General features: G+C 40.3%; 1 protein-coding gene across 2 annotated transcripts in view; it reads left to right on the top strand.

Moving 5' to 3' along the window:
• The first annotated feature begins 1262 nt into the window (after positions 1-1262).
• LOC110530011 (fibroblast growth factor 12) overlaps positions 1263-24586 on the top strand; it is a 70730-nt gene continuing 47406 nt past the window's right edge. The window contains exon 1 of one of the 2 annotated variants that reach the window (XM_036985558.1): positions 1263-1474. In XM_036985558.1, coding sequence (XP_036841453.1) covers positions 1450-1474 — 25 coding nt within the window. In that variant the 5' untranslated portion in view covers positions 1263-1449. Of the gene's footprint in view, positions 1475-16763; positions 17517-24586 lie in introns of those variants that run through there. The other variant, XM_021612767.2, reaches the window with a different exon arrangement.

Genomic DNA, 24586 nt, shown 5'->3' with positions numbered 1-24586 from the left:
TAAATAGCCCACCCAATCTACCTCATCCCCATATTGTATTTATTTATCTTGCTCCTTTGCACCCCAGTATCAGAACTTGCACATTCATCCTCTGCACATCCTACCATTCCAGTGTTTAATTGCTATATTGTAATTACTTTGCCACCATGGCCTATTTATTGCCTCTCTTATCCTACCTCATTTGCACATGCTGTATATATACTTTCCTACTGTATTATTGATTGTATGCTTGTTTATTCCATGTGTAACTCTGTGTTGTTGTATGTGTCAAACTGCTTTGCTTTACCTTGGCCAGGCCGCGGTTGCAAATGAGAACTTGTTCTCAACTGGCCTACCTGGTTAAATAAAGGTGAAATATGTTTTTATTTTAAATATGCCAACATTCCATTCAAACGATGAGGTCAATCCACAGCCGTACACTGGCTCAAATAAGTTGATGAAAGGACTTAGACAAGTTATACATTCAAAAAGTACTGATATTGAGTAATATAATGGTGTAACAGCATTCCAAGAAAACCAAATCTGAGACATTTATGTTCTCTTTACATTTATTTTAGAGGCTATTTCTGCAGGGAATAAGAATAAAACGTGTATAGACTGTATCTGTAATAATATGACAATATCTTAGGTTGACTATAATTCCATGACACCATTTCTGATTCATCACATGCCTTACTTTTATTTTCCTGCATAAGTGAAAGCAGGAAATGCATCACCTAGGTCTCTACTCCCGTTCATAGTTTAAGATCGCTCCCTGACCAAGGTGGTTGCCATTTTTTGCCCCATTATGGAACTTTTGAGGGTTTATGACATAGCTCCTCTCGTAATTTATTAGGATCTCTTTGGATTTGGAGTTCTCTCTTGGGGTACCATTTGAAAATATATTACCACAAGTGCAATGCCTTACAAAAATGTATTTGTTGCGGAGAACTTCCCCCAAGACATTGAATACATGTTGTTTAGTAAATTTAGTAAGTTCAGTTTAGTTTTCTGTGAGAAGCAAGTTCGTTTAAATTATGTGATTTTGTTTATGTAGATACATTTCAATGTTGTTAAAGTAACCAAAAACCTGATCTAATTTGCATGTTCATAGTGAGGTGGCAACAAAAATGCAGCAAACAGGAGAATGTTCGCCACACGTTTTCCAGAAATGTTTGCCAGAATTTGACGCAACAGTTTGCCACATCTCTCTCTCACACACACACACACACATCTGAACCCCCGCCCATTTCAGTCATAAAACTCAAGCACATCTCAGACAGACACGCCAAAATAGCTGTCGCGTCTCTGTCGGATCTCGTCTGTTTATCGATCTCACTTCAGCTCAGAACCCCATTCCGCTACTGCTGTCCCATATGAAGAGGGGGAAAGAAAGCACTCCCCGACCACGCACATTCACACCGAAGCCTTCTTCAACTTACTCGCTGACCAGCTTTTTCGCAGCGGAACATGAGCGATAAAGATAAAAACGCCGGTAAGAAACGTTTATGTCCTTTTTTTATTTGATTTGTTTCGGTCTATCTGCGAAGGTGCCGTGGGTGCAGGCTATTGCAGCGTGCGTCAGTCAGTGTGTGAGTGGGTTGTGGAAGCCTACAGAAATCCTCAACTCCCACTTTTCTGTATTTTTACGTCCATTGCCGTAGGGGCCAGGGAAGTTGCATTTCACGTTACTGTTGTGCAGAAGATACATGCGCTTCGTCATGTCAGGTGGTGAGGAAAAGTGCTTACTGATCACTTTTTTCCCCGCGAGATAAATGTTCTGTTACGCCTGTCTTGAGCTCCCTGATCACATCAGCATGCGCCAAAGTGGAGGGGTCGTTGTTGCAGGAACAAGTACCAAGTCTGCCAACATTTCCGACAGCGGTTAGGGCACCGAGCACCCGAGGTTGCTAGTTGTTAAAATCGAGTTGATTTATGACCCCATGACTTTAACTACCCCATTTTGTTTTAATATTAGCTCATCATGGGTTGCATATTGCCAAGATAGTGATTTATGAATAGTAATTCGTGAAATTCTGTATACAGTGGATTATTGTTTGCATCTATTGTGTGTAGGCTAGTGTACTAGTTGGCTCAATGTTTTCTAGTGCACGTGTTGTCTTTGTACTTCAGGTTTTATGTAATAGCCTACATTAGCTGCAAAAAGTCATATCAGAAGCATGTTCACTGAAAGGGGACTTTCAAAGTGCTGAGTGCAGGTACATGTACTCTAATAATAAATACATGTACAGTGCCTTCGGAAAGTATTCAGACGCCTTTACTTTTTCCACATTTTGTTATGATACAGCCTTATTCTAAAATTGATTAAATTGTTTTTTCCCCTCGTCTATCTACACACAATACACCATAATGACAAAGCAGAAACAGGTTTTTAGAAATTAAATATTACATTTACATAAGTATTCAGACCCTTTACTCTGTCCTTTGTTGAAACATATTTGGCAGCGATGACAGAATCTAGTCTTCTTGGGTATGATGCTACAAGCTTGGCACACCTGTATTTGTGGAGTTTCTCCCATTCTTCTCTGCAGATTCTCAAGCTCTGTCAGGTTGGATGGGGAGCGTTGCTACACAGCTATTTTCAGGTCTCTCCAGAGATGTTTGATCGGGTTCAAGTCCGGGCTCTGGCTGCTGGGCCACTCAAGGGCATTCAGAGACTTGTCCCGAAGCCACTCCTGCATGGTCTTGGCTGTGTACCTTCACCCCAGTCTAAGGATCTGAGTGCTCTGGAGCAGGTTTTCATCAAGGATCTCTCTGTACTTTTGTCTGTTAATCGTTGTCTCGATCCTGACTAGTCTCCCAGTCCCTGCCGCTGAAAAACATCCCCACAGCATGATGCTGCCACCACCATGCTTCACTATAGGGATAGTGCCAGGTTTCCTCCAGACGTGACACTTGGCATTCAGGCCAAAGAGTTCAATCTTGGTTTCATCAGACCAGAGAATCTTGTTTTTCAGGGTCTGAGAGTATTTTGGTGCCTTTTGGCAAACCCAGAGTGAGCTTTCATGTGCCTTTTACTGAGGAGTGGCTTCTGTTTGGCCACCCTACCATAAAGGCCTGATTGGTGGAGTGCTCCAGAGATGGTTGTCCTTCTGGAAGGTTCTCCCATCTCCACCATTGCTACTCTGACCAAGGCCCTTCTCCCCCGATTGCTCAGTTTGGCTGGGCGGCCATCTCTAGGAAGAGTCTTGGTGGTTCCAAACTCCTTTCATTTAAGAATGATGGAGGCCAATGTGTTTTTGGGGACCTTCAATGGTGAAGAAAATAATTGGTACTCTTCCCCAGATCTGTGCTCTGACATGTACTGTCAACTGTGGGACTTTATATAGACAGGTGTGTGCCTTTCCAAATCATGTCCAATCAATTGAATTTACCACAAGTTGTAGAAACATCTCAAGGATGATCAATGGAAACAGGATGCACCTGAGCTCAATTTCGAGTCTCATAGCAAAGGGTCTGAATACTTATGTAACTAAGGTATTTCTGTTTTTTATTTGTAATAAATTAGCAAAAATGTCTAAAAACCCGTTTTCGCTTTGTTGTTATGAGGTATTGAGTGTAGATTGCTGAGGAATTAAAAAAAATACATTTTAGAATAAGGCTGTAATGTAACAAAATTTGGAAAAAGTGAAGGGGTCTGAATACATTCCGAAGTACGCATGTTGAGAACATGTACACAATTATCATTCATACGGCCTCCCGAGTGGTGCAGTGGTCTAAGGCACTGCATCGCAGGGCTAGCTGTGCCACTGGAGATTCTGAGTTCGAGTTCAGGCTCTGTCGCAGCCGGCCGCGACCGTGAGACCCATGGGGCGTGCACAATTGACCCAGCGTTGTCCGGGTTAGGGGAAGGTTTGGCCTGCAGGTATGTCCTTGTCCCATCGCTCACTAGCGACTCCTGTGGAGGGCCGGACGTAGTGCACGCTGACACGGTCACCAGGTGTACGGTGTTTCCTCCGACACATTGGTGCAGCTGACTTCCAGGTTAAGTGGGCATTGTGTCAAGAAGCAGTGCGGCTTGGTTGGGTTGTGTTTCCGAGGACGCACGGATCTCGATCTTCGCCTCTCCCGAGTCCGTACGTGAGTTGCAGCGATGAGACAAGACTGTAACTACCAATTGTATACCACAAAATTGGGGAGAAAAAGGTGTAAAAAAAAAACCCCAAGGGCATTAAATATGACCATAAACAGTATACCCCATTCATTGCATTCCCAAATGCATAGAAACAAATATAGAACAATGGAATCGAGCCATGAATATGCTTATACCAGATATGTTGGTGTGTATCATGCACTTAAACAGACTTACTTGCATATTCCATATCATAATCCCTACCTATACTTACTAAAACATCAGGCACACACCATTCACTCTCATATCACAGCCGTACAATAACACACAAACTATTCCCAACAGTCTTACCCTTGTAACTAGAGGTCGACCGATTATGATTTGTCAACGCCGATACTGATACCAATTATTGGAGGACAGGGTTAGGGTTAGGGTTAGGGAGTTGATAGGCCTGAAGTCATAAACATAAACAGCGCAATGCTTGAAGCACTTTCCTGCTGGCAAATGCAGTAAAGTGCTGTTTGAATGAATGCTTACGAGCCTGCTGCTGCCTACCACCGCTCAGTCAGACTGCTCTATCAAATCATAGACTTAATTATAATATAATAACACACAGAAATACGAGCCTTAGGTCATTAGCATGGTAAAATCTGGAAACTACCATTTCGAAAACAAAACGTTTATTTTTCAGTGAAATACGGAGCCGTTCCGTATTTTATCTAACGGGTGGCATCCATAAGTCTAAATATTCCTGTTACATTGCACAACCTTCAATGTTATGTCATAATGATGTAAAATTATGGCAAATTAATTACGGTCTTTGTTAGGAAGAAATTGTCTTAACACAGTTCGCAACGAGCCAGGCAACCCAAACTGCTGCATGTACCCTGACTCTGCTTGCACAGAACACAAGAGAAATGACAGTTACCCTAGTTAAAAGAAATGTTAGCAGGCAATATTAACTAAATATGCAGGTTTAAAAATATATAATTGTGTATTGATTTTAATAAAGGCATTGATGTTTATGATGTTTATGGTTAGATACAGTGCTTTTTTCTCGAATGCGCTTGTTAAATCATCACCCGTTTGGTTTGATAAATTAACAGGCACTGCATCGATTATATGCAACGCAGGACAAGCTAGTTAAACTAGTAATATCATCAACCATGTGTAGTTAACTAGTGATAATGTTAAGAATGATTGTTTTTTATAAGATAAGTTTAATGCTAGCTAGCAACTTAACTTGGCTCCTTGCTGCACTCGCATAATAGGTAGTCAGCCTGCCACGCAGTCTCCTTGTGGAGTGCAATGTAATCGGCCATAATCAGTGTCCAAAAATGCCGATTACCGATTGTTAGGAAAACTTGAAATCGGCCCTAATTAATCGGCCATTCCGATTAATCGGTCGACCTCTACTTGTAACACCGCTAAGTGAATCCAATTACGCTCACATAAACAGTGCCAATAGAACCACTTCTAAACTCCCAAAACTCTCTCTTGTCTATTCATTGTTCAGTTTGTGGCCCAGGAGTAATGAAAAATTTACAGACGTGTCAGAATTACTTTTCTTGGCGCAGGGATACAGAGTTTGTTTTGTGGTTGGATGGATACAGAATGTCAGTAGCTTTATCCTTCTCAACCACAAGGACTCATACAGAAGCACAGGCAGGCATGTGTGAATAAAAACACTCACGCATAGATATTTGCTTTTCTGTTTACCCCTGGTTCTTCTTATTAAGGACTGGGAGATCCTTAACGACAGTCATGCTTACCTCTTCATATTTTTACATCCTGCCTCCCTACCTCGCTGTCCTCATCTTTCAAAATCCCATCTTTCTGTGTCATGACTACCACAGCTGTCATCACCTTTTAATTGCTTCTCCTCTCTCTCACACACTTGCAGAGTTTGACAATCGTATTACACTCTCGCTGACACACACACACACACACACACACACTTTCAAGCCCATCTCTCCATAATGCAATTCTTGAAGTATTTTTGAAGTGTTATCTTTTATATTGAGTTGGACTAGGAGTCCCAAATCAAAGTTTATTGGTCGCGTACACAGATTTACGGATGTTATCGCAGGTGCTGTGAAATGCTTGTGGGATGGGAGGAAAGCCCTTCTCATGGTCTTTTATGCTTGGGGGTGAAGTTTCCCCTAGGTACAGATCTAGGCTCCGCTTCCCCTCCCCCAATCCTAACCTTAACCATTAGTGGGGGAAATGAAAAACGGACCCAAGATCAGCGTCTTGGGGCAAATTCACCTTATTACCGTAACACTCCCCAAAGAGACTTAATTTTCAACTCATGGGACTACATACACAACATAATACATTATGCATGTGTCACAATGGATTGAGTAATAGTACAGTACATGTGTAGAAGTCATGATATGCAGATCCACTATACAGATTTAACAACAACACAGTAAAACAACTTTTATTTATGGGAATTTCATATGTGGTTGGCTCATTTTAGAAATGTGGTTTGCAACCATGGAAAACACTTTAAAATGCCAAATAGTTATATCTGTGAAATGTGATATCTGTCATATCTGTACAGTTCATTTCTGCAGAGACTGATCATTTTTTTTTGTAGTTGCTGCAGACTCGTGCACGTTCAATCTCAAACTTCATGATTGTACATCTGTTTTCCTCAGACAGACCATTGGTACTCTTGTGGCACCTTAAATAGATTTGCAGTCATGCTTTTGTGATTTGTAGCTCCAGATGCCTTGCCTAGCAGGTTGAAGAGACATTGCTCACTCGTTGACATTTCAGCCAACTGGGAGCTTCCTTTTCCCCGTCCTTTTTGTTTCAGTTTATAGATCTCTTGCTCTATTCCCCTTCCCCTAGCTCTGATCCAAGGTGTTACGCTCGGCTGGCTGATACTCGGCCAGCCGCACGCCCTGAACCAGAGCCCCATCTTCTCTCAGAGCAAAGACATCAGATCACCATACCATTTTGGTTGATATTTGATTGAGTGGTCAGCAAACTTAAATTCAATTCGAAATAAACCAACCATAGGAACTCTATTGGTGAATTGTGGTTGAAATCTGGGTTAAAATGAGACAAAGACTGTGTACGTTGTTCACTTTTAACAAATTCAACCAATCAGCTACGTTTGATGGACCATGATGACGTTGATAAATGAATGGGAAACTAGGTTGACTCAACCAATGTTAGCTCTGGCCTGGAGGGCATTGGGGGCTGCTGATGGATCTATCAGCAAAAGAGTGGCATGCTAACTCATTCAGGTTTATTAGGGCCCCTGATTATTAACTTAGTGGCACACTAACTCCTGATCATCATCATCATCATTGCATTCCCACAAACAAGTTCATTACAGGCAAACACTTCATGAAATCCCAGAGTTCCAGACTATGAGTATGGACGGATCGTATAGACCTACAAGGAGTTCCAGGGAAAGTCAGTAGGACAGATGTGGTTGGGGAGCCATATTCGGCATTGACCAAGTTGGCTGTACAGCACAAACCGACATGGGACCAGGCTAATGCTGGGCCTCCAAGTTGGGGATAGCGGTAGAGCGAGATGGTGGAAATGTAGTTTCAAAGCATTACTGGAGATGTCTAGTTAAATTATTTGCAGATTCAGTCCACATTTTTTTTACCAAAAAGTGAAGTAAAAATGGCTGAACAGTAGATAGTTTGAGGTAACTGGAACCCATTTAGAAAGCAACGAAGAAGAGTATGGGTTGTTTTACAGTCTAGCATAGTGTTTGTGTGGGAGTCTTTACCCTTCAGGTGTCTTGCTTCTTTCTTCCTGTGTAGGCCTCTTCTCTTCTCACCTGAGACAGCTGCTGGGCACTGTCATGTTGGACTCCGATTTCGCTGCTGCTGCTGGTATTGAAATATCTGACCGCTGCTATTTGCTTGTTAAGCACGATCATGACCCTTTACCCTTGTGACAAAGTCACCACAAACGTGTAGCAGTCTAATGCTTGTGGCTAGCTGATGAAGTGGAGCTGCTGCATGGGTTTAGCGGTTGCTGTTTCTGTAATCTGTGAGGTAAGTTCTACAACTGTACAAATCCCCAAATTACCACTACGAATGTCATTTGTATGCAAGAGGAGTAGAAAAGCAGTATGAGGGTTCTGCGCTCAGTCTTGAATGAATGGTGGCCGGGTGCGTGAGAGAAAGAATATTCATCAGGTACTCCCACTCTAACCATAAAAATGAAAAAAGAAATCAAGGAGGCTGAGATGCAAAAATATACTTCATTTTATTCCATGCTCAAAATGATCCAAAAAGTGCCAGTGTAAAGTGCTAAACAAAAAAGAGCATACCTTTTGTTGCAATGGCATGATTGTGCTGTATATTTTTGTATCTATTCCTCCTTGCCTTTTCCCCTTTTATGGTTTGAATGCGTGTGCCTGCTGAATTCTATGCAAGACGAGTGCCAAAGGTCTGTGGAGGGGAATACAGTTCTGCACACTTAAAGAAAGAATCATGCAAGTGAAAGTTGAATGTGAAAAACCCCCCCCCAAAAAAACAAAAATGATTTGGGCTTACACTGATAATAAGGTGTATTAGTTTCTTAACAACTAACTTTTTTGTTGTTTACAGAGGATAGATTTTAACATTCAAAAAAAGTTCCATTCATAAAAGCTACCATTCACAGACTTTTGCCACTAAATTCACTCCATTATGTGGAGTGCGTTTTTAGTGCCTAAATACATAAAACATGTATTTGAATAACAGGTTATCAAGTCATTTCACATGCTATGGAACATGTTAGAATTGCAAAAGGAATGTGTTCATTTTGTATCGAACTTCTGTAATTGAATGGTTTGGATCGTAAACAACTTGCCATTAAAAAAGATTATGCATGCAGCAGTGTGTAATCGAACAATAGCAGAGACGGACTGTCCATTTTTAGCCTAATGGGCCTGTATAAATTGGGGTTTTTAGTGGATCATTATTTGGCTAATTATTGGATCCTCAAATCAAAAAGTGAGCCGGTGTGGGGGGCGGTCCTCGAAGAAAAAAAATGTCCTGGTGTGTTAGAAAATTCCCACGACGATTTCTGTTCCCAGTCCCTCCCTGAACAATAGTGACCTTGCTGTTGTTAAGAAGCTGCAGCACTATGACATGGAATGTTCCAGAAATTGTTATCGTTTATTCTACATCCACGTAAACGCATATTGACACATTTGATAATTGTTATGAGGGATCTCAACGGATGTTTAGGATGACTGTATATTATTTACTGATAATTATTATGGCGTATAATAAGATTTCACTTTTAACTTTGATCGTTCAGCTTTACAGTTCCTGTTACTGTCTTGTTTTAAGCTCCTATCGCCTTACAAGGTGAACATTTTAACCTCGCTTCTGTTGACATAATTACGTGAAAGGAGAGAGGGGTCGGGCCAAGCTTCTGGCAACACCAGTATCGCAGCCAATAATGAGTTGACTCAAATAGAATATATACTGATACTTATCAATGCATAGGCCTATACATCAAAGGGTCAACATTGCGATATTTCCCTTTTAAATGTATTCTTAATTGCATAATTTGGTAGGAAATGGAAAGAGGCAAGCATTCGTATATTCCCACATTGAAAATAATCTATATGAATCATATAAGGATTCTTATATGGGTACTCCTGAAACATTTTAAGTAACATACAGTTGAAGCCGGAAGTTTACATACACTTAGGTTGGAGTTATTAAAACTTGTTTTTCAACCACTCTACTGTCACGTTCTGACCTTTATTTCCTTTGTTTTGTCTTTATTTAGTATGGTTGGGGTGGGCAGTCTATGTTTGTGTTTCTATGTTTTTTCTATTTCTGTGTTTGGCCTGATATGGTTCTCAATCAGAGGCAGCTGTTTATCGTTGGCCCTGATTGAGAACCATATTTAGGTAGCCTGGGTTTCACTGTTGGTTTGTGGGTGTTTGTTTCCGTGTGAGTTTTTGTCGCCACACGGTACTGTTTCGGTTTGATTATTTCACGTATTCGTTTGTTGTTTTTTGTATTTCATAGTGTTCAGTGCTTTTCTTATTAAAATCGTCTTGAACACTTACCACGCCGCATCTTACCACGCCAATCCTTACTCCTCTTCAGACGAAGAGGAGGAAATCTGCCGTTACATCTACAAATTTCTTGTTAATAACAAACTATAGTTTTGGCAAGACGGTTAGGACATCTACTTTGTGCATGACACAAGTAATTTTTCCAACAATTGTTTACAGACAGATTATTTCACTAATAATTCACTGTATTACAATTCCAGTGGGTCGTCAGAAGTTTATATACACTGACTGTGCCTTTAAACAGCTTGGAAGATTCCTGAAAATGATGACATGGCTTTAGAAGCTTCGTATAGGCTAATTAACATCACTTGAATCAAATGTAGGTGTACCTGTGGATGTATTTTAAGGCCTACCTTCAAACTCAGTGCTTCTTTGATTTTTTTGCTTGACATCATGGGAAAATCAAAAGAAATCAGCCAAGACCTCAGAAAAAAAATTGTAGGTCTGGTTCATCCTTGGGAGCAATTTCCAAACGCCTGAAGGTACCACGTTCATCTGTACAAACAATAGTACGCAAGTATAAACACCAGGGGCCACACAGCCGTCATTGCTAAAAGTGCAAATCAATCCCAGAACAACAGCAAAGAACCTTGTGAAGATGCTGGAGGAAACAGGTACAAAAGTATCTATATAAAAACGAGTCCTATAATGACATAACCTGAAAGGCCGCTCAGCAAGGAAGAAGCCACTGCTCCAAAACTGCCATTAAAAAAAAGCCAGACTACGTTTTGCAACTGCACATGGGGATAAAGATTGTACTTTTTGGAGAAATATCCTCTGGTCTGATGAAACAAAAATATAACTGTTTGGCCATAATGACCATTGTTATGTTTGGAGGAAAAAGGGCGACGCTTGCAAGCCGAAGAACACCATCCCAACCGTGAAGCACGGGGGTGGCAGCATGATGTTGTGGGGGTGCTTTGCTGCAGGAGAGACTGGTGCCCTTCACAGAATAGCATCATGATGAGGGAAAATTATGTGGATATATTGAAGCAACATCTCAAGACATCAGTCAGGAGGTTAAAGCTTGGTCGCAAATGGGTCTTCCAAATGTACAATGACCCCAAGCATACTTCCAAAGTTGTGGCAAAATGGCTTAAGGACAACAAACTCTAGGTATTAGAGTGGCCATCACAAAGCCCTGACCTCAATCCCATAGAAAATGTGTGGGCAGAACTGAAAAAGCGTGTCTGAGCAAGGATGCCTACAAACCTGACTCAGTTACACCAGCTCTGTCAGGAGGAATGGGCCAAAATTCACCCAACTTATTGTGGCAAGCTTGTGGAAGGCTACTCGAAACATTTGACCCAAGTTAAACAATTTAAAGGCAATGCTACCAAATACTAATTGAGTGTATGTAAACTTCTGATCCACTGGAAATGTGATGGAAGAAATAAAAGCCAAAATAAATAAAAATAAATAATAAAGTGGTGATCCTAACTGAACTAAGACAGGGAATTTTTACTATGATTAAATGTCAGGAATTGTGAAAAACTGAGATTAATTGTATTTGGCTAAGGTGTATGTAAACATCCGACTTCAAATGAATGTGGTATGTCTTATAAGACGTAGTCCACAGTCATACACAGCCATAGTACAATATATATATTTTTTTACTTATACGATGTATATACCTACTGTAAATGTGATAAACACAAGAATTGTATAAGAATTATACATGTTTTGTGTGTTTTCTTATATGAAGTAGGCCATAATAATCATATAAGATTGACAAATATGAAGACTGACATAAATAAAAATGTGTATGAATCCTTCCCATATGGATTAGCAGAGAATAGTCTTGTACAGTTTATACTGTAAAAACACAACATCGCTGGTGTACAGCCCTTCTATCTGCACACTGTTTAGGGTCTATGTTATCTTCTCATTGTTATCTTTTTGTCACCTGCCTTTGCCAGTTCCATCTAAGGGCAAAATCTGTGAGACTTCCTTATGTTCAATGTTCAGATAATGATATATTGATATTTGAAGAATTCTAACTTATTAATAATGAGCTTATTCATTAGTACAAGTGTTTTACTGTATCTCAACTCAACATCTAAGGTTGTATTGCTCCATTTCCGTATTATTATTATTATTATTTTTTAATTGAACCTTTATTTAAATAGGCAAGTCAGTTAAGAACAAATTCTTATTTACAATGACAGCCTACCCCGGACAAACCCGGACGACGCTGTTTCTCCACCGACTATTGGATAAAGGGAACCGTGAGGTGTTAACAACACTCGGTGGAGACTAAAGATTCTGACTGTCAATGTGTCCAGCCTGAGACATGCCCTTAACACTCGAACCGCTGGGCCTCGAGGGACACCCCTTCAGAAGCGCTGGGCCTCGGGGGACGCCCTTTTAAGTTAAAGAGCAGTCATTCTGATTGCTACATTCTTACAGTGTAATTAATAAATGTCATATATGCTATTGCAAAAATAATAATTTGGTTGTGTTTATGAAGGACTTGGGTAATATTAAAATAATGTTTATTTTATTTCAAATAACACAATAGCCTTTTCATTAGTTTATGTTACTGTAGGCTATATGTAAAAACAAAAAACACCAAAATTCAAGTGTCAATTTTTTTCATGAGTGCCTTTGTTACAACTATGAAACAGAAAGCATATGTGTTGGAACACGGTAACAGTTTATTTTTATAACGACAAAATGTCGACGTTTATGACAAAAACGTTATGTTGTGTAATGGTCTGAGTGTAGCTGGTGCAGAGGAGTCAGGCGCAGGACAGCAGAGATGAGTAACACAAGTAACTTTACTCAAATATTCCAATAACATGTCGTAATACAGAGCCCACAATAATGGACCGAACATACATAAAACAATCACGCACAAAAACCATGGGGAAAACAGAGGGTTAAATAATGAACATGTAATTGGGGAATTGTAAAACAAAGACAAAACAAATGGAAAATGAAAAGTGGATTGGCGATGGCTAGAATGCCGGTGACGTTGACCGCCGAACGCCGCCCGAACAAGGAAAGGGACCGACTTCGGCGGAAGTCGTGACATGTTGTTAATGTTGTAATATCTGTATGCCATGGCAGAGCCAGGGGGGTGTGTGTGTGTGTGTTTGGTCAGTAAAAAAATATTTTTTAAGACTTTTCAATGCAGACAAAAATGCTACACTTCCCCCAAAATAACTGTTGCTGTCTAGGTTCTTGAAACATATTACTTCTTAAAATGGGAAACTGACTTATAATTACCTTGTAATTACTCTTGTTTATTTCAGCTTCATTTAAATGAGCACCTCTGCACGTCATTTGGCATGTAATCAATTGTGTTTCATCATTCAAATGTGTCAAATCACTTGAAGTAAGTATGTAAAATGATCTATTGCTACAGTACCACACACTTTCATTATGAAGTGAATTCCAGAAATGGGACTGTAAAATAAACTGGATCGACCCCATCCCACATAATCAGTGTACATCATCTTGTCTCTTTCTCTCTTCCTCCCACCCTGCCCCTCTTTCCCTCCATCATTGTCTCCTGCTCTCTCTTTCCCTCTTCCTTTTGCCTTAACCCACTCCTCCCTTCGATGACACCTTCCCACTCTCCCTCCTTCTGCTCTCTTTTTCTCTCTATTGTCTCTCTATCCCCCAGCCAAGACCCCACTCATCCCCAAACCCTCTTATAAACGTCCTAAATCAATCAAAGCCCACGTTTGGTTTGTGTCTGCTTCAGGGCAATCCAAACAGCAAATTCACAGCAAACTCATAAGCATGACTACAGTTCTACCAGTCCCTGTTCTCAATGTGTCTCTGAGCTTGGATACCATTACTGTGTAGTACACATGTTCTTGATCCAGCTTGTTAATGTAACAGTTTTGCTCCCGTCCCTCTCCTTAGTCCAACCTGGGCTCGAACCAGGGACCCTCTGAACACATCGACCATAACCACTCACAAAATAATATTGACTTTCCGCACCGACCAATGAATGATGGCATATATCTTGGCAGGGAACCTTGATTGAATTTGGTGGATGTCTTGAACTGTGCTGCTTTCTCTACCTCTCCGTTTCCCCTCATCCTTGTCTACCTCCCCCCTCCCTGTTCAAATCTCATATTCTCTTCTCAGCTCACTCTCCATGGAAATGTAATCATACAGCGCCCTCTACTGTAAAATGGGATGTATTGTGATTATATCGTGTTAAGCAACGCTGAGCAATAATAGACACTACAGCGTCCTTATATTGCTTTATCATGACTTTTTAATGTGAGCACTGTGTAGAGAAATGTAAATAACAAAATGATGTGATGTAAGCACTGTTTTGTTTTGGCTGTGTGTGATAGGGTCATAATCCAATCACAACTGGTCTTGGGTCATTTTTAGTTCCCTCATTCTTTTGGCTGTTAGTTTCCAGGGTTAAGGGAAACAAAACTCTTCCCATGCTGTGAGAAAGTACTCTATGGTTTTACCAGAAACGAAAAGGCTCTGTGCTGAAACGGTGACAGTACAGTTTTTCTCAATCGCGTTCAAGCATTTTTCTGGAATAATGTTGTCGGTTTTGAAACCGAGTCCAAAAGACACAGAACTCTGGACTTTTTCAAAACAGTAGTTGCCTTCTCAAAACATAAATACATTAATCAAAGCTATATTATACTATGAAAATTGGAAATACATGAATCAAAAGAACATAACTGTAGGCAAAAAAAGATGAATGCAAGCAGGTAGTCTTTCTTTTAAAAATCCCAGTAGATCAATACATTTTCTTTGCAGTCACTAAATTATGAAAATCAAAACTGGAAGTACAACTATCTATTGCAGAATTATGGGAAATGACTCTCCTTTTATGCATATTCCACCATACAATTTCATACACTTCAAATCAAATATTATTAAAATAAGCACATTGTGTGAAGGATTCCTTCATCGGTATCATCACAATCCAATTCCATGTATTCAATACAAAGGTTGGTTTGCTCATAGTTTTGTTGACGTTCCATTGGCGCACAGAAACACAATACACAATAGCAATAAGGAAAGGTAAATGCAATGGAAGAACACAACTGATATGAATGTATAGGCATAAAAAAAATTAAAAATTAAAACCTCTATAATGGAAGGTCACAATGTTGGAGATGATGATTTAGGACTTAATATTCTGTGAACAAAACACTTAACAGTACATTTGTATTACTGATGACATTTGTATTTCAATTTTACCAAAAGATGGTCGAAGATCTGCAAGTCAGGTACTAAGGCAAGAAAATGATCAGAAGTTCTGTAAATGTAGTTGAGCATTTGATCATCGCTGTCCTGCTATAGATACAGTACATTTCAACACAGACATAAAAATGTACACAATTGATCAAAATGGTTAACGCTCTCAACTATATCCCCACTTCTCGTTTTTCAATGGTATGTAGCCTAAGGGGATGAGCATTGACTGTAATGCTGATCTTCTTTATTATTCATTACCGGAAACTCAGTCACAAGTTTTGGCATATCAGGTCCCCTGTGCAAAGCACCAAAAGCAATGGTGTAATTCAACATCATTATTGCCTAGTTAAATAAAGGTTTAAAAAAAAATGCCTCATCATGCCTCATCATAATAGATTTTTAAAAAAACACCATCATCCCAATAGTTAGAATTACAAGTTGACCGATTTAATCGGTATCGGCTTTTTTTTGGTCCTCCAATAATCGGTATCGGCGTTGAAAAATCATAGTCGGTCGACCTCTAGTTAGAATGGTCCATTGACAATGGGAAATGCCACTTGTTTCTGAGAGCGCTATGTACAACTGACCATAATGGCACAGATACAAAGATGAGGCCTCTTTATATCTCTATGGTGTCAATTGTTTAGATTGTGACAGTTTCGGATTGGACTAATTATACTTATTTTTTACTGTAATTAATCCCCATAGCTAACATATGGCTGGGTAGATTTCATTTGGACAAATGTATAGTACATACCAGCAAACATATATTTTAGTCCAAAAAGCATACTTTACATATTTCTTGAAATATTAGATGTTCGGTATTGACACTTCTTAAAAATACTTGAAGATTTACCAACTTGCTTATTCACTTTCTCAAATGTTTTCAGAGGGACTACTCACCATGTGGCCATGCTGGAGAGGGGTGGAATCTCTTTGCCTCATTATATTTGTAGGGGTGTGGCTTAAGGCACACACATTCTAGTCTTTTAATGTGTGTTTTTTTGAGAAAGATGTTTAAATATAAACTAAATGACTAATTATATCATTATCTTTCAATGTAATAATAGAACAACTCAAGATGCTCTATAGAAATAAGTGTTGTAGAAAATTACAATCATTCCTCTTTATTTTCAAAAACTTCAATTATGATATTTGATATTAATCAAATCATATTATATCACTTATCATTAAGATATTCACAAGTCACAGGAACTTTCATGTCTGTTTTATTTCACCTAAGATTGGGGAGCTCAACAGAATTGGTACTGGTACCTATTGGTACTGCAAGAAATGATTAAAAAAAATATGTCCTGGCCAAATATAGTCATACTACTCAGATGTCTAGGTTGCCTACGTCATCACCAGACAGTGACCACAGTGTCTATGCACAGTAGGCTAATAGTTGATGTGGAACTCAGTGAGTCAACCTCAGTAATAGACTTGACATCTGCATGGTAGGCTATTGGCCAAAAGTTTCTTTACGCTACTCTTTCATCATGACGGTGCATTTGCTCATCTTTTGTCTTTAAACTGTCGGCTGCATCTGACGTAGGCTATACGTTGTCCTCCGGTTTCCTGTGGATCGCGGAACATTGGCGTTTTAATCCCCAACAGCTGTGCAGCGTCTCTCGCATTGTCTCGGCTGGACAAACAGCACGGTACCGCATTACCTCATTCATGGCCGTCCCGCCACTTACCCCTGCAGTTTAACTTTTGCGTGCACACTGCTTGCACTAGGACTCTCTCTTTCTCTCTCTCTCTCCCCCTCCCTGATATTACGTCCGCCAGTGAAGACGCGGAGACGAGCTGTACAAATTAGGAGAACATTCTAACGTCCTTGCGTAGCCTAGCCCTGGAAGACAGAGTGTTCTGAATGACCGTCGGTGGACGAGAATAGAAGAGGGGGAAAAAACACTCATGATGCCTCGTTTTTGCGTAATTTGTCCCGGAGACTGTGCCCTTCCGGCGTTTTGAAGCTTGTGAACCGAGAGAGCGGCTACTCTAAGTCGAGGTGGCTATACGCTATGCTACCTCGCCCAGTGTTGTGATAGTGTGTCCGGATTGCTTGGATTGAGGAAGGCTCCCACCAACCCAAATCAATGAGGATTCTGAGGCCATTCCTTCAGAAAGGAGCGCATATGCTGCAGTGTTTCTGTGGAGAACGATCGAAGTCGACCACAATTACCGCCGGTGAGACATAGCCTCTACCCTTGCATGCTTTCTCTCTTGGGCGATGATGACAAAGAGGGGGGAAACGATTTCATTGGCCACCCGAGTGTGTGAGTAACATCTTCCGAGTCTGCGGTATAACAGGCTCCCCTTGCACTTGCCTCTGTCCCGAGTTTTGCCTCTCGCCCGCCGATGCGCGGCGCAGTGACGGCAGTGCGCGAGACTCGTCATCCCAACACTACTGTAGAAAGACCCAAGTATTTGTGTTCCAAGTCCTCATACAAACTGACACACCTCAGACATGTAGTCTTGTTCATCGGCTTTATGTCATTTATAGAGCTATTAGGAAATGCTATTTTAGGAATGAGTCATTTACAGCACTGCATATTAAGCAGGCCATCAGGACAGCCAATAGGCGAAAAAACTGGTTCATGTCTTAAACTTACACGGCCTGGAATGTAATTTCATAACCCCAGACTGCAACCCAGAGCTTTCAATAGTTTAGGTTTAAGCACCAGAGACGACGAGTCATATCTTTCTATGTATGCTTGCGTTTCAACACCATGGACAGCATACATAGTGGCAGTCTTGAACTCAGTTATGCTGGGAGTAGATTCCCCTGCTTTTACCATTTCACTCAATATTTATGTTTCAGCACCATGGACAGCATACATATTCATAGTCTTTGTTAGTGAAAGATGCCAGCATCAGTTTACCCAGTTAGGCTTGAAGACCCCTGGCAAGTCCTGCAGTCCCCTCGTCCCACAACACACTGCAACGCTGCTCTCTGCAACGATCCAACTCACTTCCTTCATCAATGACACTAAACACTATTAATATTCCTCATCCTGATCTGATCAAATTCAGTTTCTGTTAAATTGAAACAAAGGCAACACCATTCTATCACACTTCCATCTCATCTCATCACATAGGACCTCAAGTTGTTTCAGTTCTAGCGCTTCTCAGATTCAGGGCAGAGACAATTAGAAACTCCATTAAGCACAGTTGATTCCTGGGGGGGTAGTTGGACCAAAAGCAGCATCCACACTGGGATCTCCTGGATAGAGAAGCACAGTCACTGACTATCCTATACAGCAATTTTGAAGAAGTTCAAGTGAACTGATTAGACTTGTAATTATACTTATACAACAAGAGTCAAATCATGGCTAAAACAGCATATGATTATGTCTATTTTGTTATAGTATTCTAGTGTCAATTTAAGACATCACAGATGAGTGGTAAAAAGGACTTAACGGCTTAAATAGTGAAGATACCCTTTAAGAAGTGGAAGTGAAGGGAACTACAACAAACTCCTTCAAAACGAATTCAGCATTTCATTTTTATTGTAATATAATTGATTTGAGACAGATATGCCCCTATAGATATCAGTATAGGTACTAAAGTCATTCCTGTTATACTGAAGCTTATTGGTGAAACGGTGCCTTATACAGATGTCTTGAAGTTACACTTCCATATTCTTACTTTGTTTTAAGTTTCACAATGAGCATTTTCCATCCTTCCACATGACAGGAAATGGTATCTGCAGCAACTTGTAAATCTTACCGAAGCAACTTAGAAAAACGAATAAACTAAACTCAGCAAAAAAAGAAACGTCCTCTCACTGTCAACTGCGTTTATTTTCAGCAAACTTAACATGTGTAAATATTTGTATGAATATAACAAGATTCAACAACTGAGATATAAACTGAACAAGTTCCACAGACATGGGACTAACAGAAATTGAATAATGTGTCCCTGAACAAAGGGGGAGGAGGGGGTCAAAATCAAAGTAACAGGTGTGGCCACCAGCTGCATTAAGTACTGCAGTGCACCAGATTTGCCAGTTCTTGCTGCTAGATCTTACCCCACTCTTCCACCAAGGCACCTGCAAGTTCCCGGACATTTCTGGGGGGAATGGCCCTAGCCCTGACCCTCCGATCCAACAGGTCCCAGACGTGCTCAATGGGATTGAGACCCGAGCTCTTCGCTGGCCATGGCAGAACACTGACATTCCTGTCTTGCAGGAAATCATGCACAGAACGAGCAGTATGGCTGTTAGCATTGTCATGCTGGTGGGTCATGTCAGGATGAGCCTGCAGGAAGGGTACCACATGAGGGAGGAGGATGTCTTCCCTGTAACGCACAGCGTTGAAATTGACGGCAATGACAATAAGCTCAGTCGGATGATGCTGTGACACACCGCCCCAGACCATGACGGACCCTCCACCTCCAAATCGATCCCGCTCCTGAGTACAGGCCTCAGTGTAACGCTCATGCATGTTCACTAATTGTTTATGGTTCATTGAACAAACATGGGAAATAGTGTTTCAACCCTTTACAATGAAGATCTGTGAAGTTATTTGGATTTTTACGAATTATTTTTGAAAGACAGGGTCCTGAAAAAGGACATTTCTTTTTTTGCTGAGTTTAGCTAAGTCGATTTTTATTAAACAATGGTGGATGACTGAGATTTTGCAGACTAAACTAGATTTTCTAAAACAAGCCTACTATTGCAGGTTTCTGACTATGCAATGCAGATTGTTCTTGGGGTTAGCTTTGTTCCCACTTGTTTCACGACTTCTGTTTGAGAATGTTAGGCGGGGGTTCATTCCTAGCCTCGGCACAACTCCGTTTGTGCGGTCATGCCACTCCTTTCCACTCATTGTCATTTGGCAATGACAAGGAGTCGACATGATAGCACAGCCAGATCTGGGACCAGGCTAGTTCATTCAATAGACACAAGGTACAATCTGTATGATGCGTATAATGCAAATAACCATTTGTGTCCAATGAAATATCTATAGTAGCCCCAGGAAGTGTATTTTCAATTTACAATGAGGTAGAGGTACAATGAAGCCGTTAAAACCAAGTGCCTGTCTTGCTAAGTGGTTTCACCTGTGCAACGTTTGCACCTGTTTTTCTTTCCATGTTCGTTATCATGTGCAGCCAATTGGTGTAAAAGATGGAGACTCATGATCAATCAGAAAAACAACAGGTACTGAAGAGAAGAGTTTTTCAGTTTTGTTTATAAATATTTGGGTCTTTGGATGAATATATGACCTTTCTTATCGGCAGGTCAGCAGGTAGAGCTCTTGAGGGGGATAAAGAAGAAGAAAAAAGAAACCCTCAAAGATATCGGTTATGCCAAACTGTATCAGACATGCATGTGTCCTGTCGATAACAGAGCAGTGCGTTATTATTTTAGGTCCACAAGCTTGTGCCTATATTGGCAATAACTGGGGACATGGACTGGGAACCATGTGAGGTGAGATGGAAGGTGTGCATGGTGATAGACTGTTGGCTATGCCAATTGCCAGAATAGCCAGCAAAGTTTTTCAATGGGATCTATCCATAGGGGGAGCCTCAGCAATCAAAATGTCTGACCTTTTCCAACAGTCTGACTGTGAGCATTTGTATGAAAACCATATTTAGGGCCTCCCGGGTGGCGCAGTGGTTAAGGGCGCTGTACTGCAACCGGCCGCGACCGGGAGGTCCGTGGGGCGACGCACAATTGGCCTAGCGTCGTCCGGATTAGGGAGGGCTTGGTCGGTAGGGATGTCCTTGTCTCATCGCGCACCAGCGACTCCTGTGGCGGGCCGGGCGCAGTGCGCGCTAGCCAAGGTTGCCGGGTGCACGGTGTAGCCTCCGACACATTGGTGCGGCTGGCTTCCGGGTTGGATGCGCGCTGTGTTAAGAAGCAGTGCGGCTGGTTGGGTTGTGTATCGGAGGACGCATGACATTCAAACCTTCGTCTCTCCCGAGCCCGTAAGGGAGTTGTAGCGATGAGACAAGATAGTACAACAATTGGATACCACGAAATTGGAGAGAAAAAGGGCTAAAAATTCACAAAAAAAAAAAAAAGAGAACCATATTTAGGGACCCTTACAAAAAAAAAACCCCGTGTTTTTATTTTATTTTCACGAGTCAGATAAACGATTTCACCATGTAATAACACTATTACTCCCCGCCACAGTTTAAGTTAAAAGCTGGGGGCTGGAGAAATGCAACCACTCTCAAATCTATAGACTACGGCATCGATGCAAGGACATCCATGATGTCACAATGCTAGTTTTAGGGCTGGATTCAATCCGTACCACTGAAGTATTGCGGATCTTCAGCTCTACGGATTGAATAGAGCCCGTAACCATGTTTTTAGGCTAAGCAATGGTTGTTTACATTTACTTTGTTTACAAACATTGGAGTAAAACAAGCTGATATGTTTGGTTTTGATTGGGTACAACAGTTTAAAGCCCATGAGGCATTTAACGTTATATTCTTCAAGAATCAATGGGTACATACAGTATCATTAATTTATCAATCCAAAAATTGATGTAGCAACTAAGGATTACCCGTTTAACAGGAAGCGACCTTCATACAGCAGAACTATGTTACCATTTGAGATTTATCCATTAACCCCCCCCCCCCCCCCCCCAAAAAAAATACAAATATTCTGTTCTGTGAACGTCCCTCAAAATTGTTCCCATCCCACATTTGGCCTTTTTAGATGTAGTCACCCTAATTCCACCGGTGGAGACATTGCTTCTGTAATATGTTGACACCATCTTTTCACTGAGAATAACAGTATTTCAACCCCACAAAGTGAGATTTTTATAGTTGGAGGTTTCCAACTGCAAATTAGATTTAGAAACTGCAAATTAGATTTTCACATGATTGTTTTTCATATATGAACTTGCAATTCCACATGTGAAAGTGAGATTTTCACATGTTCATGTTTTTTTCACATGTAAAACAGCATATCCAATTTTCATGTGAAATTATATATATATTATACATTTTATATATTTATTTTTTCCTTTGGTACTTTTTACTTCTTTTTTGTGATATCCAATTGGTAGTTAGTCTTGTCCCATCACTGAAACTCCCATACGGACTCAGGAGAGAGCCATGTGTCCTCTGAAACACGACCCCGCCAAGCCGCACTGCTTCTTGACACACTGCTCGCTTAACCAGCTGCACCAATGCGCCCAGCCCGCCACAAGGAGTCGCTAGAGCACAATGGGACAACACCGGGGTCTGTAGTGACACCTCTACTTAGACTCCTGTGCCACTCAGGAGGCCCCTTACATGTGAACGTTTTTAACATGTGAAACAGCAAATTTCACATGTGAACCTGCAATTCACGTGAGGTGAACACATGTTATTCTCCTGCAATATAAAAATAAATGGGTGGAGGAGATTAATCATAAACCCAAATTGAGAACCTTTTTGTTTAATTAACTTTTTACTGCAGTAGGGTAAATCAGGGTCATCCAGAATGTTATTGGTAGTCTTAAACAAATCTACTTTGAAACAAAAGTATACACCTCACACACATGGTTATGGGCTTAAAAAAAATAAGACACCTGTACCATGTCAGATATAGAGTTAAAATGTATTCAATTTTGAGTTTGCATCCCAATATTACACTTCACAAAATACTGAAATATGAACAAAACCGTTTGACACAGAAACACTGGATTCTCTGCTGTTTTTTAAAATAATGTTTAATATTTATTAAAATATAACAAATATTATTAACATTCCACCCATGAGGCCACTAGGCCATTTGACTGCAGGAAAGAGCTTCGAGTGAATTTGTGCTTGCGAGATATATTTTGCACAACCTACCTAAAAGCAAGATATCGCTATATGCACAGGTAAGATCAGCGTATTGAAACAGGTCAGTATTGTGGTGAAATGGAGGAGGAAAGACTATGTAACCATTGTGACTTTGAAGCGATAGCGAATTAAATAAACGTTATCCTCCATTGAACTTTCTAATACGAAAGTTATTATTATTAATCCAGAAAGCCCACCAGATATACCCTGGTATTATGTGGCTTAGCGATGAGGAGAAACTGAAATGTTTTCTGAATTCTTAGTTAAAGCCTGGAATAAAAGAAAAGCGGTGACCTATAATTAAAGTATACAAATATTTATCTCCAGACATATAGCAAAGTGCACATACTGTATGTGTGTAGGCCAATATCTCTCACACTTGAATCTTCTTTTTGTGCCAGACCGGGTTTAAACGCCTTCCTTTTCATTTTAATTGTAATTTTTCAAAATCCGTGTTTATTTTATGTTTTTTTTTTTACTGCTCTAGGGTTTTTATTATTGCTTGGATAACCTTATTGATTTATTTTTCAATATTTATGTGGTGCACACTGCACAGAACACCAGAAGAATTATCACTGTGAATCATTGTAATGTTTGTTTATGTGTCATTTAAACCCGTAAGGGATGGGTTGCCAACTGGCAATTTGACACAAAAATTGTCATTCATTCATTCCGAGAGGGACTAAAATGCAAAGAGTGGCACTAAGTGTAAACCAATAATATTTTATTGTAAAGTGTAACTAAAGGTGCATTCTGTGATCTGTTCCCCTCTATAAATAACAGGTTGATACATGCACACAGATGCAAAGTTTTTGTAAATAGGGCCTCAGGTTCTTTGCTACATCATCTCTTACAGAATAATTTTTTGTGAACAGTATTGTACTGGTTTTAAAGGTGGATATGCCTGTTGATATCATACACACTTCAAAACCTAATAGCTAAATGACTTTATATTTATATTTGATGTCATTTTCATGTGAAAATGAAAGCAGAGTAGTAGCTGGGTTTCATTTAACTTCCCATCTTTAATTATTTGTGATCAAATGTATTTTATTTTATGTACATTATCAGGGAGTACAGAGAAAGGCAGTATAGAGCATTATTCACATTGATCCTCCCCCATTTCCCTCTCCTCATTGTCCTTTACCACAATTTCATGTCACAGCATATTATCAATCATATAACAGTTACAAATGGGCTGGAAGCACATTTTCATTGGTGGAAAAGTAAGACGGCAAATACTGGAGGACAAAATGTAGGCATCCTTTTGATAATCAAACTAAACAAGCCGGATGAGGGATTTGAAACCTTTCACTTTCCCGCCCAGCAACAATGTGTCTATTGACTGCCATTATTACCATCTCCATAAGCAATGGTAACACCAATTCCTCATTAGAATTTCAGCAGGGTATTCGTGAACAGAATCAATAGTAAAAGATGATAGCAACGATTATGTAGGTTGCCAGAGATTT

The sequence above is a fragment of the Oncorhynchus mykiss genome, chromosome 8 (genome assembly GCF_013265735.2).
Source record: "Oncorhynchus mykiss isolate Arlee chromosome 8, USDA_OmykA_1.1, whole genome shotgun sequence".
Lineage (NCBI taxonomy): Eukaryota > Metazoa > Chordata > Actinopteri > Salmoniformes > Salmonidae > Oncorhynchus > Oncorhynchus mykiss.
The sequence above is the reverse complement of the archived record's forward strand: the minus strand, read 5'-3'. Positions and strand labels throughout refer to the sequence as shown.